This window comes from Harpia harpyja, chromosome 6, assembly GCF_026419915.1.
Source record: "Harpia harpyja isolate bHarHar1 chromosome 6, bHarHar1 primary haplotype, whole genome shotgun sequence".
Taxonomy (NCBI): domain Eukaryota; kingdom Metazoa; phylum Chordata; class Aves; order Accipitriformes; family Accipitridae; genus Harpia; species Harpia harpyja.
The window spans coordinates 42,536,170-42,563,351 of NC_068945.1; the positions used below are offsets into that span (position 1 = coordinate 42,536,170).

The following is a 27,182-nucleotide window of genomic DNA, read 5'->3' on the forward strand; positions in this document are numbered from 1 at the left end:
TGACTTGCCATTCTGTATTTCTGTCTCTAATGGAACAGGCATGAAGGGAACAGGCATATACTTACCAGTGTTGTATAAAATAGAGTAGATACCCTGCTGACTCAATATCCCACCAGAAAACTGTTTCTGTGATCTCTTTAGAAACGATGTCCCAACATTTCATAGGGAAAAATGTGCTGGTTGACTTTTGGTGGTGGAAAGCAGCTGGTGAAATGCTGCAGGGCCAATGCTACTGATGAGTTTTTGCAGAGCACCACATGAGGGGTCATCCACTAGCAGATCTGTGGTGAACAACATGCTGCCTCTCAGTGAGTCTCTGCAAATATTGGGTTTGATTCTGGTCTCGCCTTCACTGGAGTGAATTGTCTTCGTTGAAATGAAGAGAACAAGTCTGGTGTTAAAGAAAAGCCAGAATCAAGACCTCTCTTTTTCAAAAGCTACAGAAATTGATTTTTGTGATTTTTTTTTTTTTTTTCCTCCCAGTTCTGTTCTAAATTACATTGTTGTGGATTTTCTTGTCTCTTCCTACCTGTAGTGTGAAGAATTTGCAGTTTTCCCTCCCCGAGAGAAATGTCTGAAATGCTTTTAGTGTTCCCAAACCTTTGCAATGCAATGAACTTTTCTCTTCCAATCAATTTCAGCATCCTTTGTCAACCCTGGGATGCTTGTAACTTAAGTAAGGTCAGCAGATGTTGCTGTGGATTTTTTACTTCACGAGTAAAGGAGGAATTAAATTTAGCAACTGTAGCTGAGATTCTTGGTGATTTACAGTATTGACCGGACAGTGAAGTTTTTTGGTAGAAATAACAAATCTATAGGGAGTGAGTTAATTGCTGTTTTTCAGTGCAATAACCCAGTGTGATCCCTCTTCAATTCTGCATTATGGTAAATGTAAGTCCTGGCACTAATCAGTATTATCTTTTCACCTGGCATTTGGAGCTTTGTTAGTGGTTATTTGTCTGGAATGATTACATTTGTTGACACTAATTTATAATGAAATTATTATTTTAAAAGGGAAGAACAGTCTGGTTAGCTGCATCTCTATGCACTTGATTTTTTTTTTTCCCCATTTGCACCTGTAAAAAATAAAAGTAATTTGATAAGGCTCATTAGAAGGTAACCAGTGTTTCTGATAAACCTCACGTACCACTGTAATTTGGGAGAGATTCATTATTGTGTGTTTCTGTTTATGACAGAATGCAAAGTCTGGCGAAATCCTTTAAATCTGTTCAGAGGAGCTGAATATAATCGGTAAGTGCTACAATGTTACAGTTTCAGACATAGTACTGGGTTAAGGACCTTAACTGTACTTTTCCATTAATCTATCTCAGAGATGGAAAAACAAAAACAACTGTGGACACATGTGCTCATGCTAGGTTTTTCTGTCATTTGTGAAATGTTTCTGAATGAAAAAGAATTTAAATTCATGCTCATGCACTTGTTATTTCTGCATTTTTTAGTGACCTTATAAAAAAAATGGAAAAACCTAAGTGCAGTGTACCTGGTACTGTTAATACAGTAATTCTGTTCAAATCACTTATAGCAAACTAATCAATTATATCTAGGTTTCCTGTAGTCTTAATGTTTGAATATGTGTTGCCAGTTTCCAGTGTGTACTTTCCAATATCCTCATTAGCTTAGGTCCAACTACTGTCACTCCATCACAGTACAGTGAAATGCAGTGTATGTTGGCTAGGAGATTGGCTGGGTGAACTTGGTAGGCTATGCCCATCTCTAACATCTAGGGTTCTTTTCTAGATTCATTTTGCTGAATATGACCTCATTAACCAAAATGTCTCTGTTGGCGTGTTTGCAGGTATACATGGGTAACAGGGAGAGAACCTTTGACTTACTATGATATGAATCTTTCAGCACAGGACCATCAGACATTCTTTACATGTGACACGGATCATTTACGGCCTGCAGATGCTAGTAAGAGACCTTGTGATCAACCGTTTTTGCTAATAGGTTAATGATTGTTTTAAACAGATGCAAGAAAAATGCAGTCAGATATCAGTTCTCTCAGGTAGATAAGGAAAGGCAAAAGTTCGATCATGCTGGAAAGCTGTTGCTGTTGGATTCATAGTATTCTAGATCTGAACAAGTATCTATGTATGTATAAACTATCTCATTTGTGTCGCTATTTTGTTCTACTTTCTTGCTGAAGTCACTCAAGATACCGTTTGCAAGTGTAAAGACTTGGTTTTTTCCTCCTGTTTCTTGCAGTGGCTTCAAACATGTATAGCTTAATTTGCCTCCAGCTGCAGTCTAGTTTGTTGAGTTACATTATCCAGGTCCCAGTTAGTCTACACTGACAGAAGAGAGAGAGCTTATGTAAAACTTGAGTCCTGTGTTTCATTCCCTGATGTAGTTAGAAGCTCTGTAAAAAATGGGAACAACACATTTACAATGGAATTTGATATAAGCAGCTTTAGTTGTGTTAAGCCTTTACTGTTAAGTCCACGTGCAGACTTTGGTTCTGCTAAAAATGTACACCAATGATTTAGATTGTCAGAATTTACCTCTGAAGAGACAAGTCGTCTTTGTCTTTTTGTATCTCCTTAGGAAAAGAGAGATATAGTTGGGCGCTCCATTCTGAGGGCATAATTACGGAAGAGAACGTACTGTGCTTTTTTGACACATGACAAACATGAATCCTGTTTTCTAAACTCAATGGGCTAATTATGAGGTGGTCTGATTAGCCTGGATGTTGTTTCCATTTAACGTTCCCCTAAAGCAGCAGCACAGTAAGGAACTAGAATAAGAATCCCGACTATCCTTGTATACTTGTATTATGCCCTGTGGAATCTACTACCCCAAGAGGATACAGCTGCTTGTCACCTCTGTATGTGACAGTGCAGATGGCGTGATCTCTCAGCCAGATTTTCCCATGGAAAAAAGTATAATTAAATGAAAGAATAAAGCTGAGTATTTGGGACAAAAGCTCGTGTTGATTATGTATCTTTTGAGTGATCACTGAGCTCTTTGAAATGCTCTGGAGTGAGTCAGGCTGAGAGCAATAATTTCTGTTGTTACAATGCAGTAGATTCTCCTTGTTAACGCTGTAATGACTGATATGCCCCTGTTCTGCTTTGTTTATTGAATAGTAATGCAGAAAGCCTGGAGAGAGAGAAACCCCCAAGCCCGAATTTCTGCAGCACATGAAGCTTTGGAATTGAATGAGTGAGTGACAACAACAGTAACATTTATTTCCTGTCATTTAAAAATCCATTTGATGATAGCTTAAGGCAGGGGGTTTGCTACAGTAATTTTTAACCATGATTACAGGCCTGTCACAGGAGGGCCTACAATGGGAGGAAAAAAGCACAGCTGCATGTTGTGCTAGCCACCCAGAAGATCCTTAGGGCAGTGATGACAATGGGAGCCTTCCCACTGATGTCAGTGGGCTTTGGATCAGCATAGCGAAGTGTTAATTAAGTTGCCTCCTGATGAGCATATGAAATATGCATTTATGGGATGGAGAGTTCCCTTTTGGATTTCTCAGTCATCCCGAACAGAGGCAAGAAAGAAGGGACTCATAAACACCTTCTGAAATATTCATTTGATAGTGTGAGAGAATATGATGTCATTTTCTGGGACTTTCGGTCTTTGAGAAAATAAATAATGGACTCAATGAGAAGTGTAGTATTCTGAGATTCCACAATAAACTCAGTGCTGTGATGCTTTACTGGCATGGCAAACTGTATAAATGTTGCCAAAGTGCGTAAAGCGGAGAGAGTCCCTTAGGTTGCTGTCAGAGATTACTGCATTCTAAACTAAAGTTGCTGGGGGAGGGGAACTTCAATCCATACCACTCCTACCAGTTTGATGCCAGTGCCAGCAATAGATGCCCAGAGCCTGGAAGAGGGATCACAGGTCAGCAGGAGAGCACCTGAAGAGCAGCACAAAGGAATTGCAGCCACTCCAGCCAGTCAGTCAGCTTCATCAAGGGCCCAACTTAAGGGCCTTGTGCAAACACACGTAGTATGGGGAATAAACAAGAGAAGTTAGAGGCATGCGCACACCTGCAGGGCTATGATCTTATTGGCATTACAGAGACGTGGTGGGATGGCTTCTATGACTGTTGGAATGGAAGGATACAGGCATTTTAGGAAGGACAGGCAGGGGAGACATGGAGGGGGTGTCACCCTCTGTGTCAGTGACCAGCTGGAGTGCATGGAGCTCTGTCTGGGCATGGATGAGGAGCCAACCGAGAGCTTATGGGTCAGGATGAAAGGGAGGGCAGGGACAGGTGACATTACAGTGGGGGTCTGCTACAGGCCACCCGACCAGGAAGACCGAGTGGATGAGGCCCTCTATAGAGAGATAGGAGCAGCCTCATGTTCACAAGCCCTGGTCCTCAGGAGAGACTTCAACCACCCTGCTATCTGTTGGAGGGACAACAGGGCAGGGCATAAGCAATCCAGGAGGCTCCTGGAATGCATTGATGACAACTTCCTTCTCCAAGTGATGGAGGAGCCAACGAGGAGAGGTGCTATGCTGGACCTTGTTCTCGCCAACAGGGAGGGGCTGGTGGGGAATGTGAAGCTCAAGGGCAGCCTTGGCTGCAGTGACCATGAAATGGTGGAGTTCAAGATCCTTAGGGCAGCAAGGAGGGCGCACAGCAAGCTCACTACCCATGCTAAGGCACATGGAAGATAAAGAGGTGATTGGTGACAGCCAACATGACTTCACTAAGGGCAAATCATGCCTGACAAATTTGGTGGCCTTCTACGATAGGTTTACAGTGTTGGGGGATAAGGGAACAGCAACTGTTGTCATCTACCTGGACATGTCCAAAGCAGTTGACACTGTCCTGCATGACATTCTTGTCTCTAAATTGGAGAGACATGGATTTGACAGATGGACCACTTGGTGGATAAGGAATTGGCTGCACTTAGAGAGTTGCAGTCAATGGCTTGATGTTCAAGTGGAGAGCAGTGACGAGTGGTGTTCCTCAGGGGTTGGTACTGGGACCAGTGCTGTTTAACATCTTTGTAGGCGACATGGACGGTGGGATTGAGTGCACCCTCAGCAAGTTTGCCGATGACACCAAGCTGTGTGGTGCGGTTGACACACCGGAGGGAAGGGACCTTGACAGGCTTGTGAGGTAGGACTGTGTGAACCTCATGAAGTTCAACAAGGCTAAGTGCAAGGTCCTGCACATGGGTTGAGTCGATCTCAAGTACAAATGCAGGCTGGGCAGAGAACGGATTGAGAACAGCCCTGAGGAGCAGGACTTGAGGGTGGTGGTTGATGAGAAGCCCAACATGACCCGGCAATGTGCGTTTGCAGCCCAGAAAGCCAACTGTATCCTGGGCTGCATCAAAACAATTGTGACCAGCAGGTCAAGGGAGGTGATTCTCCCCCTCTACTCTGCTCTCGCGAGACTCCGCCTGGAGTACTGTGTTCAGCTCTGGGGCCCCCAACATAAGAAGGACATGGACCTGTTGGAGTGAGTCCAGAGAAGGGTCACGAAGATGATCAGAGGGCTGGAGCACCTCTCCTATGAAGACAGGCTGAGAGAGTTGGGGTTGTTCAGTCTGGAGAAGAGAAGGCTCTGGGGAGACCTTATAGCAGCCTTCCAGTAGCTAAAGGGGCCCTACAAGAAAGCTGGAGAGGGACTTTTTACAAAGACATGTAGTGATAGGACAAGGGGTAATGGCTTTAAACTGAAAGAGGGTAGATTTAGATTAGATGTAAGGAGGAAGTTTTTCACTGTGAGGGTGGTGAGGCACTGGCACAGGTTGCCCGGAGAGGTTGTGGATGCCCCATCCCTGGAAGTGTTCAAGGCCAGGTTGGGTGGGGCTTTGAGCAACCTGGTCTAGTGGAAGGTGTCCTTGACCATGGCAGGGGGGTTGGAACTAGGTGATCCTTAAGGTCTCTTCCAGCCCAAACCACTCTATGATTCTATGATTCTAGAATTCCATAAACTGGTGCCTTACGGATTGTACTTCATGTGTTTCGTCAGAAGGAGAAAAAGAATTGTTTGTTCCTGTACAGCAATTTAACTGAGAGAGCATGTAGCATAAAAGACTTTTGCAGAAGTGAACTATAAGCCTGTCCTGTTCTACTCACATATCACAAAATGGTTGAGGTTGGCAAGAACCTCTGGAGGTCATCTGGTTCAACCCCCCAGGTCCAGCAGACCCACCTACAGCACGTTGCACAGGACCATGTCCAGATGGCTTTTGAATCTCTCCAGGGAGGGACACTCCACAACCTCCCTGGACAGCCTGTGCCAGTGCTCAGTCACCCTCACAGTAAAAAAGTGTTTCCTGATATTCAGACGGAGCCTCCTATGTTTCAGTTTGTGCTCACTGCCTCTGGTCCTGTCATTGGGCACCACTGAAAAGAGCCTGGTTCCATCCTCTTTGCACCCTCACTTCAGGTATTTACAAACATTGATGAGATCCTGCCTGAGCCTTCTCTTCTCCAGGCTGAACAGTTCCAGCTCTTTCAGCCTTTCCTCATATGTGAGATGCTCCAGTTCCTTAATCATCTTCATGGCCCTTCGCTGGACTCTCCAGTATGTCTGTGTCCCTCTTGTACTGGGGAGCCCAGAACAGGACACAGCACTCCAGGCGTGGCCTCACCGGTGCTGGGTAGAGGGGAAGGATCACCTCCCTCGACCTGCTGGCAACACTCCTCCTAATGCAGTGCAGGATACCATTCGCTGCCTTTGCTGCAAGGGCATATTGCTGGCTCATGTTGAACTTGGTGTCCACCAGGACCGCCAAGTCCTTTTCTGCCAAGCTCTTTCCAGCTGGGTGGCCCACAGCAAGTACTGGTGCCTGGAATCTTGTTTTCACCTGGACCTGTTCTCTCCTGTTCCTCAGCTGATGACTCTTTGTGAAATGCAACTAGAGGTAGCTGCAACCTGGTTCTATTTCTGTATAAAGAATAATCTTATCAGCAGCATGCTTTGTGTTGGAAAGAAGTCAACAGGCTGTATACCACCTAACTTCAGCTGCTAAAAATGTGGCCATCAATTTTGAAGTAGTTGCCTGCGCTCCCTGTATAGTCAATGAGAGAGGCACCTCCATTCAGCAGTTCACCCTATTCTTAGAGAGATGTTTAAACATGTGAAATGAATGGCTTTGTGAAGATGCTCCTTGATGGAGGGGGAGCAGCACAGGTAGTTGAGATCTGAATTAGATAGCTAAAAGCTGGGTGAGGTGACTCCCAGCATGCATTTCACCTTTCTGTATATTCCTAAAGCTGCTTTCCGGTTTTGGTTTGGGGTTTTTTATTGGTTTTCTTTGTTTTTTAATCTCTACAATTACATTTATAATCTGTTCTTTGCATATGGTAAGTGTTATAGGTCTATTGATTCTTTTCATACCGTTATGGTAATGGAGACATCTTGTGTTAAAACAATAGTGCATAAAACTAGTTTTGGTTTCCAGAAGGAGTTTTAGTGATGTAGGCCATGATTGCTTAGTGAGACAATGCTTTACTTTTTGGGGCAGTTGTCAGTAGGTTTATTCAAGTGGCTGAGTGATACAGTACCTACAAATGAGAGTCATAGTCTGGTTGGAAGAATATTTATTCATCACAATAGTTCATCAGAAAATTATATGTACAAAAATCCATTGCCTCTGTATTTAGTACATCCTGCCAGTTTGCATGTCTTTGTATAGCTTTTACTTCATGCAACTTTTCATGGTTTTTCCTCTGATATTTTTGCAGGTGTGCTACTGCCTATATTCTCTTGGCCGAAGAGGAAGCGACGACAATTGTAGAAGCAGAGAAGCTGTTCAAGCAAGCTCTGAAAGCTGGAGAGGGCTGTTACAGGCGCAGTCAGCAGTTACAGCACCATGGTGCCCAATATGAAGCCCAACACAGTAAGTGCCTTTCAAGGGAATAGCCATTTCTAAAGGGAGGGAAGTTCTGGGGAGTTCTTTGGGTTTTGGGTTTTTTTTCCCTCTCAGAACTCTGTACTTACTATTTAACATTGGCTGGAATATGGCCCTAGAGCCAGACTGTTCTGTTTTGGTGTTTTTGCTTGATTCTGTTGCTGAGCTAGCAATGCTCAGATTACAAATGCACCTTTTCTTCGTCGTGGCAGAAAATACTGTAGCATCTACTTAACAGAAAAGAAAAGGTAGCAGAGCCAAAAGAGATTTGATGTTCAGAAAATGCTGGCCAGCTAGGAAGTTGCACTGAAGTGCCTTTAGCTGTTTTGAAGACATGGGCTCGTGTTGTGAAAAGGCAGTAAAGAACGATGGAAGCAGGAGTGAAGTGATGCTTTGCCAGCTTTTTGCCATCAGCTGTGAGGGTAAATACATACACCACATTGTTCTATGTAAAAGTCAATGAGACCCATTAACCAGTGTGACATTTGAAAAGTTAGTTGCATACATTAAGAAAGGTCACAGAAACATAAAAATTAAAACCGGGAATAATACAGTGCTCTAATTGAAAGTCGAGTTTGTTTTTTTTTTTTTAATTTTGAATAAGCAGATTTAGCTGCTGTGATGATATTTATTAGATGCTTCTTAAACTTAAGAAAATACATGAGGGTTCGCTGCCAGTAAATGAACAAAAAGATAAATAAAGCAAACAGTCTAGGTTATTTCTAGTCTACAATGGCTACCTCAGGCAAAAATAATACCAATTAATTACATAAGTACAAGCACTAACATACTTAGGGCATCTTCAGGTTTCTCAGGACCTGCGTTCACAGCCTCTGGCTATCTCACATAATTTGAAGATTGCTGATAAAAATTGTACGTAGTGAAATTGTCTGTGATCTCTGGTTTCAAAAGTGTACACAAGTCTATACCTGAAAACCTGAGGTTTTATAAAGCTTGGGGTAGTATTTTACACATTTATTGGTTATAAAATGATATTTAGGATTATTTGCTTATTTTTGGTGAAAATAAAAGTATAGAGCAGCTAAGCCCTTGAAGCAATTTTCAGGCTCTAGCAGGCTTATGGTTGTCTATGAAACCTTAATTTGTGCACTGAATCCATCCTGAGCACAGAAAATGTCATCATCAAATTTGACACCCTGAACCTTCAGTATTACAGCAGAAGAAGTAACCAGTTGAATGCAAAATTAAGTGCATTGTCACACAGCTCGAGGGGCTGAAAAGTGACTTCCAGCTCTGACTGTGGCTTCAGGAGGGGCTAGATCGTTGCACTTCTCTATACCACCCAGTCTCCCCTTGATAATATCAGTGTGCACCCACAGAAGTTAGAGAAGTTCCAGCCTCAGATGGTGCCTTGGACACAGGAGCTTCAAGTAGGATTCTCTTGATTACGTGCTGGACTTTTGCATGATTTACAAAGGTGGAGAGCTCAGCTTTCTAGAGAGGAAGGTCCATGGACAGATGTGTTGCAGTTCCATGGTCCTGAGATGTCTGTCATTCCATTTCTGGTCCTTGAAGTTGACTTTGGGTTGAAAAGTGGGCTTTTCATCTTTTACAGGTGAAAAACTATGTAATTTCTTGAACAACAGCATATTGCTCTCTGTTTCTGTTTATTCATGTGTTCCACCTCCTTCATACAGTATTTTATGTTAGACCTTGAATTTTAAGAGTAAATAAGAACTTTGAGTACACAACTTAACCTCTTCCAAAAGGTGCTAGTTTATAGAAAGTGCGGGCAGTCTTCTTTTTAAGGTGGCTCATGTTAGTCACCCCAAATCATTAGTCACCTCAGAAAGTTTTGGCCTGAAGGTTGTCTTGATTTCATAGTAAGTAAATGCCTTTTGACCATTCCTTCTGAAAAGACTGAAAAGGAGCTTGGCTCAAAATGTATACCTCTTAGTTGCACTACATAAACATGTTGAAACAGATGTAACTAATAAATTGTTTATTAAATGTATAGAAATCAATACAGAGATAAGGAATTACATAATATAAAATATAGCTAAAGAAATTCTTTCCCTCCCTTATTTATTTTTTCTTCTAAAGTCAGACCTATCAACCTGCTGCTTAATCTTTCTGAAAATTGTAATCGCCACTTTAAACAATTTGTAGGTTTATGTTATGTTAGGTTAGGTTAGGTTTATGGCATGTTTTCAGTGCACATCTTGTTCTTATTATGAAAGACTTGAAAATGTTAGGAACAGACTAAAATCTTTACAGACTGCATACTGTACACAAAGATAATTTGTGGCAGGTGTCTTATATTTTCACGATATGGTAATTTTATAGGTGATTAGCTGCCTGCTCATTTCCTGTTGGTCCAGAAGCATGTTAAGAGTTCACATTGGAATTATAGGGAAGAGAATGAGAAATTAAACTAGTAAGAATTCTCCAAGAGAATAATTATTGCAGCTGTTTAGTTTCTGTCATCTTTGCTGTTAGGGCATCTTCCAGCACATAAGACTGTCATATCTGAAATGTGTTAATTTGCCATCCATAATTAGCAGTGTGAGGAATTTGAAGATGGTAATCGGGTAATAAGTAAAGGCTCTGTAAACATAAAGTTCAGGGTCTACTTCTTTTCTTCTAATCATTAAGAAAAAGACTGTTAGACAATGAGGATTTGTTCTGCTATCTCTCCTATTGACAAGCATGTACATCATAACTTACAAAAAAGGCAGGATATAACGTGCATTTTCATGGATGTCCTTGTCTTAACCATGTATGTGAATTGGTAAGTAATTTAATGCTGTGTGTGTGACCACAGAGTTTTGTGCCAATGTTAACTTCATAGGGGTTCTTCTTGCTTCACTTGATTACTTGATGGTCTATACCATTCTCTGTATCTTCAGATCTGCTTATATTTCATAGGTGTAAGGCCAACCCATGGGTCCTTATTTATACCACTGTATATCTGGAGTAATTTCACTGATTTCAGTGATGTTATGCCACATCTAAATCAGCAGAATTTGGTAACTTTTTATTAAAATTATTGTGAAAGCATTGATGATAGCAAATAACAAAAAATGGCAAGAAGACTGTTTCCTGTTATGTTGGAATGTTAAATGAACTTTTGTTTTATCTTTTTTATCTTAATGCTGTTTCTTTTTCCTCTTATACAGGAAGGGACACCAATGTGTTAGTTTATATTAAGAGGAGGCTGGCAATGTGTGCAAGAAAGCTGGGAAGGACCAGGGAAGCAGTGAAAATGATGAGAGATGTGAGTTTGGATTTGTTTCGCATGTGATACTTAGATAATAGTAGCATAGAAATGATATGCATTTGCTTACAAGTTAGCATCCTTTCCTGCTGCATGCAGCCCTGCTGATAGCCATTTTGTATGTGTAGTGTACATAAAGATTAAGTTAAAAGATCATTTATTTATAGGGTTGCGAAAGCAACACTATGAAGTTATAAAATACCAGATGGATGGCTGCCCATACAGACTGAATTTCCCATCCTGGTACATGTGCAATGGAGTGCAGTCTTTAATTATTCGATCACGAAGTTACTAACGTTTTTTCTGAAGCATGTAATGAATGCTGCTAACTTAATAAACAAGTCCTAGGTATTCTGTTTCCTCCTCAAAGCTGCAGTTCAGCTCTGTGCATTGTTTACGTCACACTATTCAGACCTGAGGACAGTGTTATTTATTCATGCAAAACCTATTACTGAGAAGTCAAAATGAAGTAATTAATCTATAATGAACTGATTTCCCTCTGAGATGGGGGATGACTATATCCCTGTTTTCTAGGCAGGGGAGCTACCAGTGGTAGTCATAAGTCAGTAACTACAGCTGCAAAGTTGAAACACCGACCAGTAGCTATTTTGGGGATGGCAGGAGGGGCAGCTGTCCACACAGGGCACTGTATATTTTTCAGGTATGTAAAATGCTCAAGTTTAGAGATAGCTGCGAATGCCCAACATTTCCTCAAGTGAAATCCCCTGGATGCAGATTAGGAACTCAGTTCTTTGAGGAGCTGACTTGCCTCACCCAAGGTAGCAAGTCTGTGACAGAAGGAGGAATGGAGCCATAGAGCTCTGGGCAGATGATGGTAAAACTGCTTACCAGTTTCCTGTGTTCTACTTTCTTACACTTCGTTTTTCAGTTCCCACAAAAGTGAGGTAGAGACGGATCTGGCAAGATACAGAGTTATGCAAGTTAAGCTGAAGGACCTAAATTTTAAATGCACTAAATGGAATCCCAGACCAGAATGAAGCACTTGTAAAGTGTGCTTTAGGCAGCTCAGATGAATGGTCCTGAAACCTGCCTAATGAAAAGGGAAATACTCGCTGCAAGTCAGTGGGAATTTTAACGTAAAAAGGCAAGTGACTTTCTCTGGAACTGAGATACTTGCATCAGTGGCAGTAGGGCAAGTATGTCTGCCAGCTTGGAATCCAGCACCCAGCACCTTCTGGAACTGGGGCACTCGTGAATATTTTTTGAAAACATTGAGCAGAGTTCATCATAGTAATGCAGGTCCTTATCCTAAATAATCTACCAGATGGCAAGTGGTGAGTAACTTTGTTTCCTGTCCCTAGCTGGGGTTTTTCAGGCACACAACTCTCACTCCAGAATCACTAGGCTCCCAGACAGAAGTGGTGAAAAAGAACTTGTCAAAACCACGGCCATTGTACAGCTAGGAGTGTGAGAAAGAGGGATGAGGAAGAAAGACCTGGTTTTGCAGTCTTGTGGCCAGCTGGGAGAATGTTGATTTCAAAAATGTTGTTTTCAGTCCAGCCAGCTCCACTGATTCTTCATGAATTTTGTTACACAGGCACTCTGGGACAAATACTGAAATGTTTGGGGACAAACATTGGAATTCTAAGTGCTGGCATTAATATACAAGAAAAATAAAATTTTGAATTTCATATTCAAATGTCACACATCATAATTATGGCAACTTCTGGATCTTACTATGGGCTGCTGAATGTGTTTTGTGATTTGTAGATAGGGCTATGTGGAACAGGTACTCTGTGAAGCTTTCTTCTGCTGATGTCAATATTATGGTTTACTGTGTACACAGAGTGCTGGATTCTGGGACTTGGGTGGTCCATCTAGTCCTAGGTTTCTTATGCAAAGTGAGACCCAGAAAGCTTTGATTATAATGAATGGCTTATTCTGTCACTAGAGAGAAAATTGTGTGTTGTTGAAGTTAAGTACAATGTGGATCTCAAAAGGCAACAATGACAGGGATATCCAAAGTCATCATTTGTTAGACACTTGAAGGATGGAAAATACTCTCTTCAATAGGAACATTTTGCTTAAATGAAAGGACTGGATGCAAGACAAAGGAGGTATAAAGATAGAATTTTAGCTTCTAGAGCTTCAACTCAGATCATTGCATTCTATATTTTTCCACATATAGACACTGAGCCAAATCCTCAGAACTGAATTTAGATTCCTTTACAGCTCTTCGTTGTGAGCAAGCAGAGCTGAGAATTAGCAGGTCCCTAGATGAAATATAAAAGCAGCAGTATCTCTAGGTCACAACTCCAGTACACTGGGAGCAAGAGTAGGGTCAAGTCAGCTTTGCAGATGCTTTTCTTAGACTGACTTGGAGCTACTTATTTCTGATAAATGCTTATCCTCCATTTCTTCATAGAAGGCATAAATAATATACTTATGAAGAATTTTGAAGAACACGAATGTGTCATTGAAGGTTTCTATGTGATTGATGAGGGAGGAGATGAATTTATTCACCCTAAAAAGAATATGAAGAATAAGTTGGCTGGGGACTGCTGAATCTAGCATCAGGGGACAGAGGGTGGAGGCCCTGTTTGTGTTTGAAAGATTGAAAACAGATTTCTCAAGACATGGAACATGATGGAAATGAAGTGTTAAGAGGTTCATGACACCATCTGGGAAATATGATTGGGATGTAGTGAGTGTTTGCCACTTCGAAAAAATAAAATATTTGAGAGTGTTTAATTCATTGCATATATGAGGCCATCTTGAGGACATTACTGATGGATGAGATTGTCTTAGATTTTATTTAAAAGACTGAGATCCTGCTTAAAATACCTTAATGGAAGGAAAATGAGTTGTTGGTGACTTAAGATTTTGATTTTACGGTTATATACACTTCTGATAGGAAAATCATACTTTTTAATATTATATTGAATATATTTGAAATTAGTTTTTTTAAAACTGTTTAAAAAACTGTTTAAAAACAGATTTTTTAGTTTAAAAAAGGGTAGGAATTTCTATTGCTTTTGTGATTGATTTTGAGATAGTATTTTGTTGTGGCTTTGCTGCTTGGATGTCATTCATTTAGTTGAGTTGAATTAATGAGAATTACGAACCTGTAATTTTCATGGATGCATGTAATTGAATCATACATAGGTGTTGCTTTTGCTTGTATTTCTGATGATAATTATTTACTATATTTTGCTATAGAAACCAGCAGCTGTCACTATTTGTATATATTGTGTTAACTTGTGATCTCATTTTGATTAGTGTATTGTTGGAATAACTCCAGTCTAGTCAACAGAGTTATTCCAGTTTTATTCCTGTTTATACAGAGCATGATATGGTCTGTGAGGGAACTAGATCTCTTTTACTGTCCCTCAGGAGAAAGTCTACAGTGTTGGTTGTTTTATTTGTTGGGCTGATTATGTTAGGAGGATCTAAACTAGTTTGTTCTAAATGATGTTGGAAAATTTGGTATGTGCAGAGGTGAAAGGCTGCAATGGTGGCTGTGGGGAATCTTCAGTATCCCTTCATGTTGAATCTTTATTGTGGACAATGTTGCAAGCCAAGTAGCTCCGTGCAGATGAGCAAGGGTAGCCTTTTGTACCAGCTGCTCTCCATCTGCTCTTTGCAGATTCCCTCACCATTACAGTGGATGAAAACGCAAGTGTGCTGCGTTTGTGTTTTTCCTTGATGAAAAACAGAGAGGATGTGGAGGGTATGCAAAGGCACTTCTCTCTGTACTTTGCGGGCAACTGCATCAGTGACTGCACTACTGAATTCAGGAGCAGACCAGTGCGGTGTTTCCCTTGACTGAGTCACTGGAGTATCCAGGTGAAAACGTACCATGCAATTGTCAGATTAATTCAAGCTTCTTGGGATTGTTCTGGAGAACATTGGACTGTGGAACGAGCTTTCATTGAAGGGTGTTGTACGTTTAGGAAAGAGAAAGGTGGCAGGCAGAAGGCATGCTAGTGGACAAAGTGAACAGAAGCTCTTAATTGCTTCTTCTTTCAGAGAGAAGATGAAAGAAACTCATTCTGGAGTGTCTTTATATCCTACCTAATGGCCCTGCACTCCCCTGAAGACTGCTTTGTAGGCTTAAAAAGTCTATGTTTCTGAGACACAGTGGAATTGCATCTTGCCCCATGCTTTGTAGCTTTGTTTAGAAACGAGTGAGGTTTAGGGAGAGAAGAGACTCTCCAGGTCTTTTCTCAGCTCTGGAGAAGGATAGAAATGAAAACACTTTTTAAGGGTCAGAAAAGTGTATTTTTATTTCTGGGATCAGTCATATCCACTGAGAAATTACTCTTCAGATCACAGTAAAGGACCTAGAAGTCTACTTGTATGTACCTAGCTCTGAGAACCCTGCTGAGGATACTTCAGTTGGATGTGTTTATGTGTTCATCTCAGTGCCCACCTATAGTCTCTAAATGTGTATTTCATGCCCAGCATTTCCTCATGCCACAGGAGACACTAAGGAATTATCAGTACCTAAGCAGCTTGTATTGTAAGAGTGCTGCACGCTTATCAATGGGCTGCATGATAAGTTCTTTAAATAATCAGGCTGCCCTGAGCATTTAAAATGGTTTAAGAGGTTATGTCAGTTGAAGTCTTCAGAAGGGTACTCAGCCATACTAAATCAATTTTAATGATATGGGTAGGTTGGGTTTTTATCTTTTTATGACCAGTAGTATTGGTGCTTTTTGCTGGTATGATGGTTCTGCAAATGTAGTATACTTTCTTGGCAACCTCTTTTGCTCGGCTTCGAATAAGGTTTTCTGTTCAATATTCTGTTGAATTCTGTTTTCTTGTGTGTATTGCTGATTTGCTCTTGGGTAATTGGAATACATAGCTGGGACAGTGTTCCGCACCTTGAATTATCAAGCTGTGTGAAACAAAGAGAGGACTAATTGCTAATAAAGATGTTATGATCCCTAGCAACTTAACAACACAACTTCTGCAGCTGCTTGCATCAGCAGCTACTGTCTGTCTCTCCCAAATACTTCTGTGCTTGAGGCAAGGGTTAGTGAGTCAGATTCTTTGGCTTGTGTTACACAGGTCAGGTTAAGCAGGCTGCTCTGCCTTGACTGGGATTCTAGCTTTATTAACATCTGTAGCAGTTATTTAAAGTACCATTTATTAAAATTTGAAGGAAAAATACTTCTTAGTTAAACGAGGCCAAGAGTTATCTCATAAATTTTAGAAGAGTGCTACTCTTGTGAATGGTGACATTTGCCAATCTCCACCACAGAGCAGTATGCTCAGTTAATTCCTGTTCTGACACACAAGCACTGCAATAATAGCAAATGACAAATGCTGGTTTTAACATTTCCATATGTCTGTATATTCAAATGTGGTTTGTTCTGTCACAGGATTCACGTGTTATGGGTAAGTGGGAGGGGTGGTTGGAACATCCCTCATTTGAATGGGCTCTTAAACAAAATGGAGACTCCTGTGATTCCCCTGATGGGTTTTATTCCTTCCCTTTACCTGCATGTGACTCAGATCTCTCACTTTTTGTCATGACTGTGATCCTGCACAAAACCCTCAAAAACTAGAAATTTAATGACTGCTGCCTAAACCCTATGTCCTGGTTTCAGCTGGGATAGAGTTAACTGTCTTCCTAGTAGCTGGTACAGTGCTATGTTTTGAGTTCAGTATGTGAAGAATGTTGATAACACGCTGATGTTTTCAGTTGTTGCTCAGTAGTGTTTAGACTAAAGTCAAGGATTTTTCAGCTTCTCATGCCCAGCCAGCGAGAAAGCTGGAGGGGCACAAGAAGTTGGCACAGGACACAGCCAGGGCAGCTGGCCCAAAGTGGCCAACGGTGTATTCCATACCATGGGACGTCCCATCTAGTATAGGAACTGGGGGGTGGGGAATCGCCGCTTGGGGACTGGCTGGGTGTCGGTCGGCAGGTGGTGAGCAATTACACTGCACATGATTTGTACATTCCAATCCTTTCATTATTGCTGTTGTCATTTTATTAGTGTTATCATTATCATTATTAGTTTCTTCTTTTCTGTTCTATTAAACCGTTCTTATCTCAACCCAGGGGTTTTGCTTCTTTTCCTGATTTTCTCCCCCATCCCACTGGGTGGGGGGGAGTGAGTGAGCAGCTGCATGGTGTTTAGTTGCTGGCTGGGGTTAAACCACGACACCCTATAATAATGTTTCTCATATAAATTATGGGTTTCCAGCATTGCAATTCTATTAAGTTAGAATGTAGTCTTAGAATATAGTCACATAGTCTTGTTAGGAGCCCTGGTAACTTGGACTTCTTTTTGTCTGCCCTCTTGCATCACTCCATGTTCAGGGGCTTTGTATTGTCCTTTAATTATGCTCTTCCATCTCTCTGGAATCTCCTAGTTCATTTTTGAGCTATTAGATAATTTCCTCACTTTAATTTCATTTAAAAATCTACTTCTAAAAATATGGCAAAGTTTCTGCTAAAAGTACTTGGGGATGATGCAGATAAAGGAATGTTTTTTAAGGGAGCTATGAATACTGACTTTATTTTTATGCTTTGTAAAGTTACTAATCTTTGATATAACAAACATTAATTTATCACTTACTACTTTTATGTGATGTGATTGTTCAGTAGTAAATGTACATCTGGAACAACTTGCGCTCTTCTGGTTTCATGCCACGTCTGCCTTTAAAATTCTCTTTATTCCTGAAATACATGCATTTTTACAACACAGTCCAAATAACAGCATTTTCATAATTATACTCCTTAAAGAACTCAAGTCATACTCTGAAGGCTTTAATCCTCCAATTAAGAGAGAACATAAAGGCTGCATGTTCTAGCATATTTCCTTAGAGTTTGCATATTTGGTAAGATATTTTTCACTTTATTGACTCATTGTTAATCCTACATTAAAGAGAAGTCATTTTATCTGAATATTATGGAGCACTAGGACTAAACTTACATTTGGCAAATTAAAAACAGAATGTCAGCAAATTTTATACCTGTGCCATCCCACAGTTAGTGTAAACTAGATCCGCATCTCTTTTCTGACACTCTGAAGTTCAACCATTAGATGACATGTCAAATTCCCTGAATTCCACACATGGATGAAAATATGTGGATCCTACTGCTAATAGTTTCCAAGCTCCAAAAGAGCAGGATCTGGCAGATTTGGCTTCTTAGCTTCTATCGTCTCTGAGCTGTGAAAGAGTAACTGCGGAGCTTCTTCCAAACAAAACAGTGATTATTTGCCAAAAGGAATGCGGCACACAGAGAAATGCATTAAATGACAGAATCCTACTTCTGCTGTAATTAAGCAGAATTTTTATTTGTGTAGGTCCAGTGTATTTCAGATAATTTTTCAACTCCGAGAGCTATGAGAGCATCTGTTTACATCACATGAATCCCACTCACATTGAGACCACTCTAGAATGAGTTGCACTTTTTAGGACCAGAAGTTAACCTAATTTTTAAGCATCTGACATTGTTACCGGAGCCTTTTTGTGTGCTAGCCTTAGTCTGCTGACAACGTTTCTTCCCTTCTGTCCTTGCCAGGTGAGCTGGCCAGGAGAAAAACTTAAGCAGTAGTGTATCTTATTAGACATCAGAAAGTCAACGTGAAGTGACATGTTGCAAATGCCTCAAGCCCAGGGTAAGCTTCAGTCAGAGCTTAGACAGCTGAAAGCTCAGCTGTAGACAACAAAGCCCACAGAAATGGAAGTTTCTGGTTTTCTACTCAGAAATGGCTTGGAGTTTTGCCTTTTCCACCTTTTCAGTTCACAGTTCTTATGGATATACCAGAAAGCAGTTTATGCAAAGCACTTGTGAAAATAACAGTGCTGTCCATACTGTGTGCTTCATTCTTCAATGGTGGTGGGCAGTTGCACCTGGAAGATGGCAGCCTCACTCATTCCTCTTCTAGGAAACAGATTTTACTGTTTCGGATACGCACTGTGGGAACAGATACACTAGGAATTAAGTTTGTAACAGTTCAACTGTTTGCATTGAATTTCCCTTGTTTGCTTGTTGTTGTTGTTTCTTCATTTTAAGCTGAATTCACTTTTCATATTTATGAATGCATTCAGCTGAATACATTAATCTAAAAATGTTTTTGTTTGTTTGTTGAGAAGATATGAGTATAAGCAGCAATGAATGCACTGCCTGTAAAATGTGACCATGCATACAGCCGTAATGCAAATGGAGAATGAATGTGTCAACACCAGGTTATATATAAAATCATTCATTTATCCACCTCTGTATTCCCTTGAGTCCCATGGTCTAGTCGTAGGCATAAGCTGTAGCTTAAAGTGGTTTTCTACACAAATAATGTATCATTGCTAACAGATGCATGACGTTAATGTCATCACAGGGAGAATAACGGATGCAACACTTAAAGCTACATTCCTTAAAAATGTTTCAAAAATCAGATCTAAATGAGAAAATACTGATGACTGAGATATTCTCAGGGAAGGGAGTTCTCTTCATTAAAATGTTCTTTGGGAGATAAAACTTGTTCCTCATCCAATAAATCAGATTTGGATTTCCTTGTACCATAAAGCATATTTTGTGATCATCACGTTTTCACATTGTTCACAAAACCATTGAACCTACGCCCTGCAATCTGGACTGGGGTGAGTCTGGGAGTACGGCCCTCCCAGGTCTAGTGATAAGATATCCAATTGTGTCAGACTTATTTCCAGAATTTTTCTGTGAGCTTATACTCCCAAAATATTATTTATCTTAAAAAATTAAAAATTATTACTTATCTGCAAAAGCTACTATTTCTGTGTATTTGCAGTATACCTAATGAATGTTTCAATGAAAAGCAATTCCACTTTCTACATATGTATCTATTTCCCCCCAAATGTGCAGAGCAATTAGAGCAGAATATGGGCTAACCCAGCCCCAGGTCTGAATTTCATCAGTAGAAAGTATTTTGACAAATACAAGTTCAACGTAAAATCCTTGTGAACATAGATTTGGTATGATATGTTCAATGATTGTTTGAACACCCTTACATTGTAAGGAGGGAATACATTCATAGCCGTGTGGTGTCTTTTTTCCTATGGTATAAAAACAAGCTTTGCTCAGTGGAGCACAGCTCTTTCATACCAGCTGAGAAACCAACTAACTGGAATTCTAGAAAGAAACTTTCAGTCCTAACTAGTGTTTATGTAAAAAGCTGTAGCGGCTCTGGTGAGAAATCTTGAGTGCTGAATTTGATGACTGTTTCTTGATATCTTAAGGTGTGGAGAAAGATGATGACAGAGCCTTCATCTTTTCTTTAAGTGCAGTGCTTGCCACTCAAATGAAAGCATTTGTCAGGTTACAGTAGAGACTTAAAGAGAATTAAAATTGATAAGCCAAATGATTTGGTAAATGTTAGTCTGTAACTTCACAGAAAATAAATCTTTGGGTGCAAAGGGAAGTCTGCGCCACTTAAACTAGAGTCCAGATTAGAGCTTGATGCTGTATGGGTCTGGGGAACTTGAGGGTACGTTTTCATCTTGTGTTCAGGGATAATGTGCCCATCTTTACATCTCTGTGTGGAGTATGAGCCAGCCTCCCTCTCCATCTACTAGGGAGGGGAGGAGAGCAGGCTCACGGTCCGCTCTCCATTGCTCTTTAGCATGACGCAGTATTTGGCCTACCCTGACCATCCAGCAGGCCTATGTTGCAACCTTTGTGGCCTTATTTTCTTCCCCAGTGTTTGCTTTCACTGTGAGGCCTAAAAGATGACCTGTCATAATATTCTTCCATTTAAGTGGCTTTACTTTCTGGGAAGTTTCTCAAAGAACAAATTTTTACTGTGACTGAAATTTATTTGCAGTGAAAACTATATATTCTACATCCTGAGATGACAGAGAAATGAGTTCATGTCCTCTCTTCTTTTTCTTTTCTTTTTTTAATAGCAAACGTGCTGTTGTTTATGCACAGTCAGTGTTCGAATAGCTGAGGTGTTTTATTTTTGTAGCTACAATATCAACTGAGTTCGTTATAACTGGGTTGGACTTCTTAACGTTTGACCTTTCACAGGTGAAACCTTCATTAACACTTGTCAGTTTGGAGACCTAGCAGTCCAGACAGTGACCTTTATTCTACTGCTGTCTTAGGCAGGGTTTATCACTCTGACAGAACCTAGTTAAAATTAAAAAAAATAATCACTGAGTGATGTCAGTGAGAAATGGAGGACCAGAGTAAGAGCTTTTACTGGCTACAGTACCTCTATAACTAGCTGCAGCTCTTCCCTTTTCTTCACTGATGGAGGGAATGTTATTCTGCCAGCCATTTTTCATTTCCAGTGGGCAGGGATAATCTTTCTTAATCCCTTGGAGGGGTTTCTTTGCAATATGTTCATTCTGAACTTTAAATCACTATTTACATAGGGCCAGATTCTGTCATGCTTTTTTCCTGCCAAATAGTAGCTTCCTCTGTTAAAAATGCAATAGTGAGTAAGGACAAGAATGAAGAGAAGTAGGCTCTATGTTGGATCCTTAACTGATGAATCCAATTATGTGAATTTTCACCTGCAGTTATTTTTCTTCATGAGCAATGACTTAAAACTTTTTATTTTATTGTCAAATCCTTCCACTTAACCTAGATGAGCACCAAGGCCTGTGGTCCCATTTTTTGGAAAACTGGAGAAGGAGAAAAGCTTGCAAACTGTGCAGTTTTGTTTGTGTTCTTTTTCACAGGATCAGCTCCTACCATTGAAACTAGGAGCTTTATGGCCATCCCCATGCCACTAGCATAAAAAATTCAGTGAGCTCTTTCAGCTGCTGTCTCAGTGATCATGATTCTCACCAGAAATTTATATAATTAGTTAAACAAAACACTGCTGTCCTTGCCTTTGATATTTTAATAATCCTCAAACTGCAGCAAAGTCAGTACTATCCAGACAGCCAAATTTAGACAGACTTATCCCTTAAGGTCAGAATAGTTCTTACATTAGCTTATGCCAGACCATTAACACAAGGAAGAAATTCTCTGCGCTTTGCATCTCTGTTGACCTGTTAAGGTCTCTTAATTAACAGAGTGAAGAAGCTCTAGTGCATTACCTGTTTCTCATTTTCTAAAGTTCTTCGTAAACCTCCACCGCTCTTGTTTCAATCCTGGCTTATTTTTGTTTATGTTACCTGTTTGTGAGCTTAAGATTTGCTGGTTCTCACCAGTTTCTCTATTTATATCTTCAAAGATAGGTATATTAAGTGACAGAGTTTTCAGGTCCAGCTTAGTATTTTCAAATTGAGCAAGGCTGACTTTGTATCATTTTCTTTACTTGGCTTGTTATAGTATTTTTGTTCTCATAAACCATCTCAGAGAGATTGTAAATGATAGTGTTCCCCTCAAAGTTCCTGAAGAACAGCAGTAGTATCAGCTATCCTAGTTCTACATTGTGTGGGACCTTTTTCTGCTGAATGTACATCATGCAGTTAAGGTATAACAACCATAAAGAGGACACAAGGAAGCAAGGATCTTTTAAGACTTCAGTTTTTTAGAGAATCACTCTGACAATAAAAAATATTATTTAATCAGTTCTGCAGTAAAAAACATGGATGCTTCTAATAAGCGTGGCTTCTAAAAGGAGATGCAATAGAATATCAGTTTCAGTCGTTTGAATCTATGCAGACATGGAAACTGAGGATGTCTAAGAACAAATCCCTGGTATCTCTCAAAGGGTTAGTTCGTAAAGTAAAGGCACTTACATGTAAAAGGATCAGATTATTTTAACTACACATTTCATGCAGTTTGTCATACAAGATGGAGTCTTTAGTTATAGTGTTAGATTTGTATAAACTTTACCTTTCCTATTGATGCTGCCTTTTCTTTCTTTTCTTGGGTTTTTTTTTGGGGGGGGTCATATTGGCCACAATTGCAATTGTATTCTAAAGTATCCATGATTGCAAATGCTAATATCACATACTTGATAATATAGTTGCATATATGTAAGCTTCTCTGATTTGATTTTGTTCTGATTTTTTCAACGTATTTTCTGTTTTTTCTACTAATATACCAGAGAGGTGCTGGATTACTTACTACTGATATACAGGAGCTCCATTGTTGAAGATTCTTTTCCAGTACAATAAGATAACCCTCCTTCACTTTGAAGAAACCTGTTAATTGAAGGAGAGTTACATATTCAGGCAGCTGTGTTCTTGGATTTGACTAATTACATCCCATGCAAAGCATGTCCTGTCAAGAAACCTGACCCAGTGTCCACTAAGAGCTCAGAAATTTCTGAGATAATAGTGAACTCTGGGCAAGAGCCAAGGACAAGGGAAACTGAGGGGTTTTAACTTCGTGTTGATTATTTCAGTGCATTTTGAACAAGAAACCCTTTTCCATGTTAATAATCTAACCCTTTCATATGTTATTGATTTTAGTTGATGAAGGAGTTTCCTCTGCTCAGCATGTTCAACATCCATGAAAACCTGCTAGAGGCTTTGTTGGAACTGCAAGCGTATGCAGATGTCCAGGCAGTCTTAGCGAAGTATGATGGTGAGTTCATATATATTTATAATTTCTTTGTATGGTACGCACAGAAGCAATGTTTCTAAGTCAAGCCCTTTAAATTTAGGAAACGCTGTAATTAAGGTGATTGGCACGAGCTTCATAGGTCCCCTTACACAGTCCTTAATCCAAAGATTAAACATTGTGCATTTTTTCTGCCAACCCATGCTTAATTCATGGTACAGGGTAATGGAGGGTAATGGATCTCACTAGCAGTTCTTCAGTGCTTTCTTTGCTTTCTGTGGATGTTTAAAGAACAACTATTTAGGTTCTGCAGACTTTTTATTGCATGCTATTCAAACCTTGTCTGAAGAAAGAATTATCAGTTCCCTTGTGGACTTTTCTATGAATGTTGACTTAGTAGCATACAAGTGCTTTACAAACATTAATTGATTTAACTTCACAGCAGTCTAGTGAGCAGCATACTTCATGTCTTATGGGAAAACTTGGAAAGCTCAGAAGACTAGGTGAACTTTTCGTGTTAATTTTCAGTATTTTTCAGTGATCATTGGTTTATGCAGCATTTCATCACTTTTTACATTCAAATCGTAGCTCCTGCTGACTTCAGCTCTACCCCTTTGAACTTGAATTCAAGATACCAGTGTCTCAAACGGAGAAAGGACAGAGTAAGAAGCACCAACTGGCATACGTTTTTTTAGTTTAAGTTACGTGGGTTTTCCTTGTATTGTGTAGAAACTTTGTGACAGAAGCAGGAATACAATCCAGTTCTCTTGAGCAGCATTCATCAACCTGCACAGTGCCACTCTTCATCCTCTTTCTACAGACCCCAGCTTACTCACTATCCACATTCCAGGTTCTGCAGTAAGTGAATCAGGAATTGTACAGCTATCGGTTTCCTGTTGTGTCACTATACAATCCTCATTCATCCTCAGAAAAGTCTCATTCTTTGCACTGGAGTATGGCAAGGGAGTTTATGACAGGAATATTAATGTAATCATGTAACTAAAAATGAGATCATAACACACATGAATCAAATAGCTGAATTAAGTTAAATTGGTGCCTTAATTTTGATGTTTCTTAACTCTTCCTCCAGGTTGATCTTGTAGCCTTTAAAATGTTCTTAATTACTAGTTCTTACAGCCTTTCTGGTGTTCTTTGAACAGAGATTTTAAGGCTTGTAACTTGCAAAGTTTTTGAAAATATAGATGGACGTCATTTGAGATACTGTTGTATAAACGCCTATCAATATGGGCTCTGGAGCCTATATCCACAGTGCTTTGGCCACTCTTTCTCTTTGATTCTTTAAAGGAATTAGCATCTTTTCCAGCCTGCCCTTAGCTGATCTTCTGTCTCATTTGTCTACTGAATTGTCTTCTACTTCTCTTTTGCATGGTCAGTTTCAGCTTCCTATTGCTCCCAGTTCCTACCAGAGGCTTCTTGTTCAGCCAGTACTGCTCATTCCCAATTCCATTCTTCTGCCTCTTCTAACTACCTATCCCAGTCTTCTCTTCAGGGCAGCGATGGTCATAATACACCTCCTCACCCACTTTCCAGCTCCTGTCTTATCAGGCATCTTTTCCATCTACCCTTTTCTCTGTGGCTTCTGCCTCCTCTTCATTTGACATTCTCTGCTGCATTGCCTGGGTGCCTGGGTTCATCTTACAACTTAGGAAATTAAGATAAATTTTAATGAGGCTAGCAATAGACCACTGGCTTGATACTAACACAATCATCCTGCCAAATTTGAGACCCCCTGCAGTAGACTGTGGCAGAGCTGGGGTTATTTAACAAAAGATAAATAAGCAGCTGATTACAGGCAACATTAGTGATATTCACTGTTACCAGTCCAGCTTGGAATGTTTTCAACTCTTTCTGGAGTTAAGTCATTCTAAGCAGAGATCAAAATATCACCCAGGCCCTTGAGTACTGCCATCCAGTAGCAGTAATGACTCTGGGAGAGATCTTGGTTGTGCTTAGTCTGGTTGAAGAAATCTCCAATTAAAGTGGTAATATCAGCGTCTTTCTTGTAGCTTCTTGTATTTCAGTAATTCCTGTGACACAGGTGTAGACCCCCATGGACTTTATTTTGGCACGTTAAGAAGCAAGTAAATAGAAATGCACATTTTTATGCCCCAGGCACCACAGGATGTTGGCACCCTTATGTCTTTAATGTAGTTATGAGATAATAGTCCTGGGAGATAGCAGAACTATGACAGAACAGGGAGTTAAGCCATGCCCTCCCAAATCTCAGACTAAACTCCTGTGCCAGCTCTACTTTTGTATACTAAAGGAGTGATCCCTAGTTTTAAACAATACCATGGTGGCACTTGGTGTCATGGTAGTTGATAAAACTTGAAGGTGCATTTTGTTTTCTTGAAAGCATCTGATAGAGTCAAAACTGAGGTCGTAAATGTAACAAATGAGGCTTTTCAAAATAAAACTCTTCTTACTTTGTCTGTTTGGACCCATGCAGTTTCAACTCATGCTTTGCCATATATAAACAAAGGTGTGTGTATGCACTAGGTATGCACAAGGACTCAGCAAACACAGGCTTAACCAGTATAACCCTTACAGTTCATGAGTCTCAGAAGGCCCATCTCGGGGAGTCTCAGCTCGTTTTGGAACTCATCAGCTTCATGTGTTGTAAGATTTATTGGAATATAAAACAATGAACTCATATACTTTCCTATCTGCAGTTTCTGCAGGTCCCACTCCACTGCCTTTTTTTGACTAAGACCAAACCTGATTTATTGTATTTTGATAACATATGAACAAATTATTTCCTTGAACAGTCTGCCCCCACCCTGGGCTAAAAAGTTGGATCACATTATGCGAAACCTCAGCCTCTGCAAGCAGACACAGTGCTTTACCAAAAGCCATGTGTTAAATTGTGTTTATATTATGTACCTGGCAACAGAGCTGATGTCCATACTCATTATTCATGGAAAAAGGGCCTCATTAGTGGGACAGCATGCACTGTTGCTGAGCTACATCATTATGGTTTCAGAGTTCAGTGTCTGTCAATGGAGTGCAGATGACCTAAATACTGTTGAATTCTGAAAAGATTTTTGGCTCTGATTTAACTCATATCCATGTTATTTACAGCAGAAATAGTTATGACTGCTAAAGAGACTGTTCTTGATGGAGTAAGCTTCTGGTATTCATAGTAGATAAAGTTTCTCTGCTCCTCTTCCCTTGCTTTTTAAACGGATTGTTTTCCAGTAGAGTAGGTCTGCTTGTTGTGGTGCTTAGAGCAAATGATTTATTAACTTCCCTGGGCAGCCAGTTGCTTTGATTGTTATTATCTGGTAACCTGGGCACTGTGTGAAAACTCAGACCTTTCTGGCAAATGAAAGTCAGATTTAAAAAGAATGGATGCCTATGTATTTAGTCATAGTGATGCAATGGTTTCTCCCTAAACCTGTCCTTGCTTTCCTTTTTTAAAATGTTTTCCAGTGAGACTATAAGCCTTCTGGTTTGCAGGAGGAACACCTTATACAGATTCCCCTTTCGCTTACCCCCTTGCAAAGAAGGAGAAAGACCATGTCACCATGTAGACAGAATCCCGAATTCAGAGTTCACTTGAGAAGATAATTTAGACCAAAGGATACATAGAAAGAAAGTGGTTTTTAAATACAAAAGGTCTCATTCTGCTCTAGGCAATGAC

General features: G+C 40.2%; 1 protein-coding gene across 9 annotated transcripts in view; it reads left to right on the forward strand.

Annotated features, from left to right (window-relative positions):
* The window catches only part of ST7 (suppression of tumorigenicity 7), a 157,169-nt gene that overhangs the window by 96,910 nt on the left and 33,077 nt on the right, over positions 1–27,182 (forward strand). For all 9 annotated transcript variants that reach the window (XR_008235487.1, XR_008235486.1, XM_052788972.1 and 6 more), the window contains 6 exons: positions 1,197–1,251; positions 1,817–1,932; positions 3,108–3,183; positions 7,693–7,847; positions 11,000–11,097; positions 23,428–23,542. Coding sequence is in view for 7 of the 9 variants with exons in the window: in XM_052788972.1 (XP_052644932.1) it covers positions 1,197–1,251; positions 1,817–1,932; positions 3,108–3,183; positions 7,693–7,847; positions 11,000–11,097; positions 23,428–23,542 (615 nt within the window). In the remaining 2 variants the exon portion in view is untranslated. The remainder of the gene's footprint in view (positions 1–1,196; positions 1,252–1,816; positions 1,933–3,107; positions 3,184–7,692; positions 7,848–10,999; positions 11,098–23,427; positions 23,543–27,182) is intronic.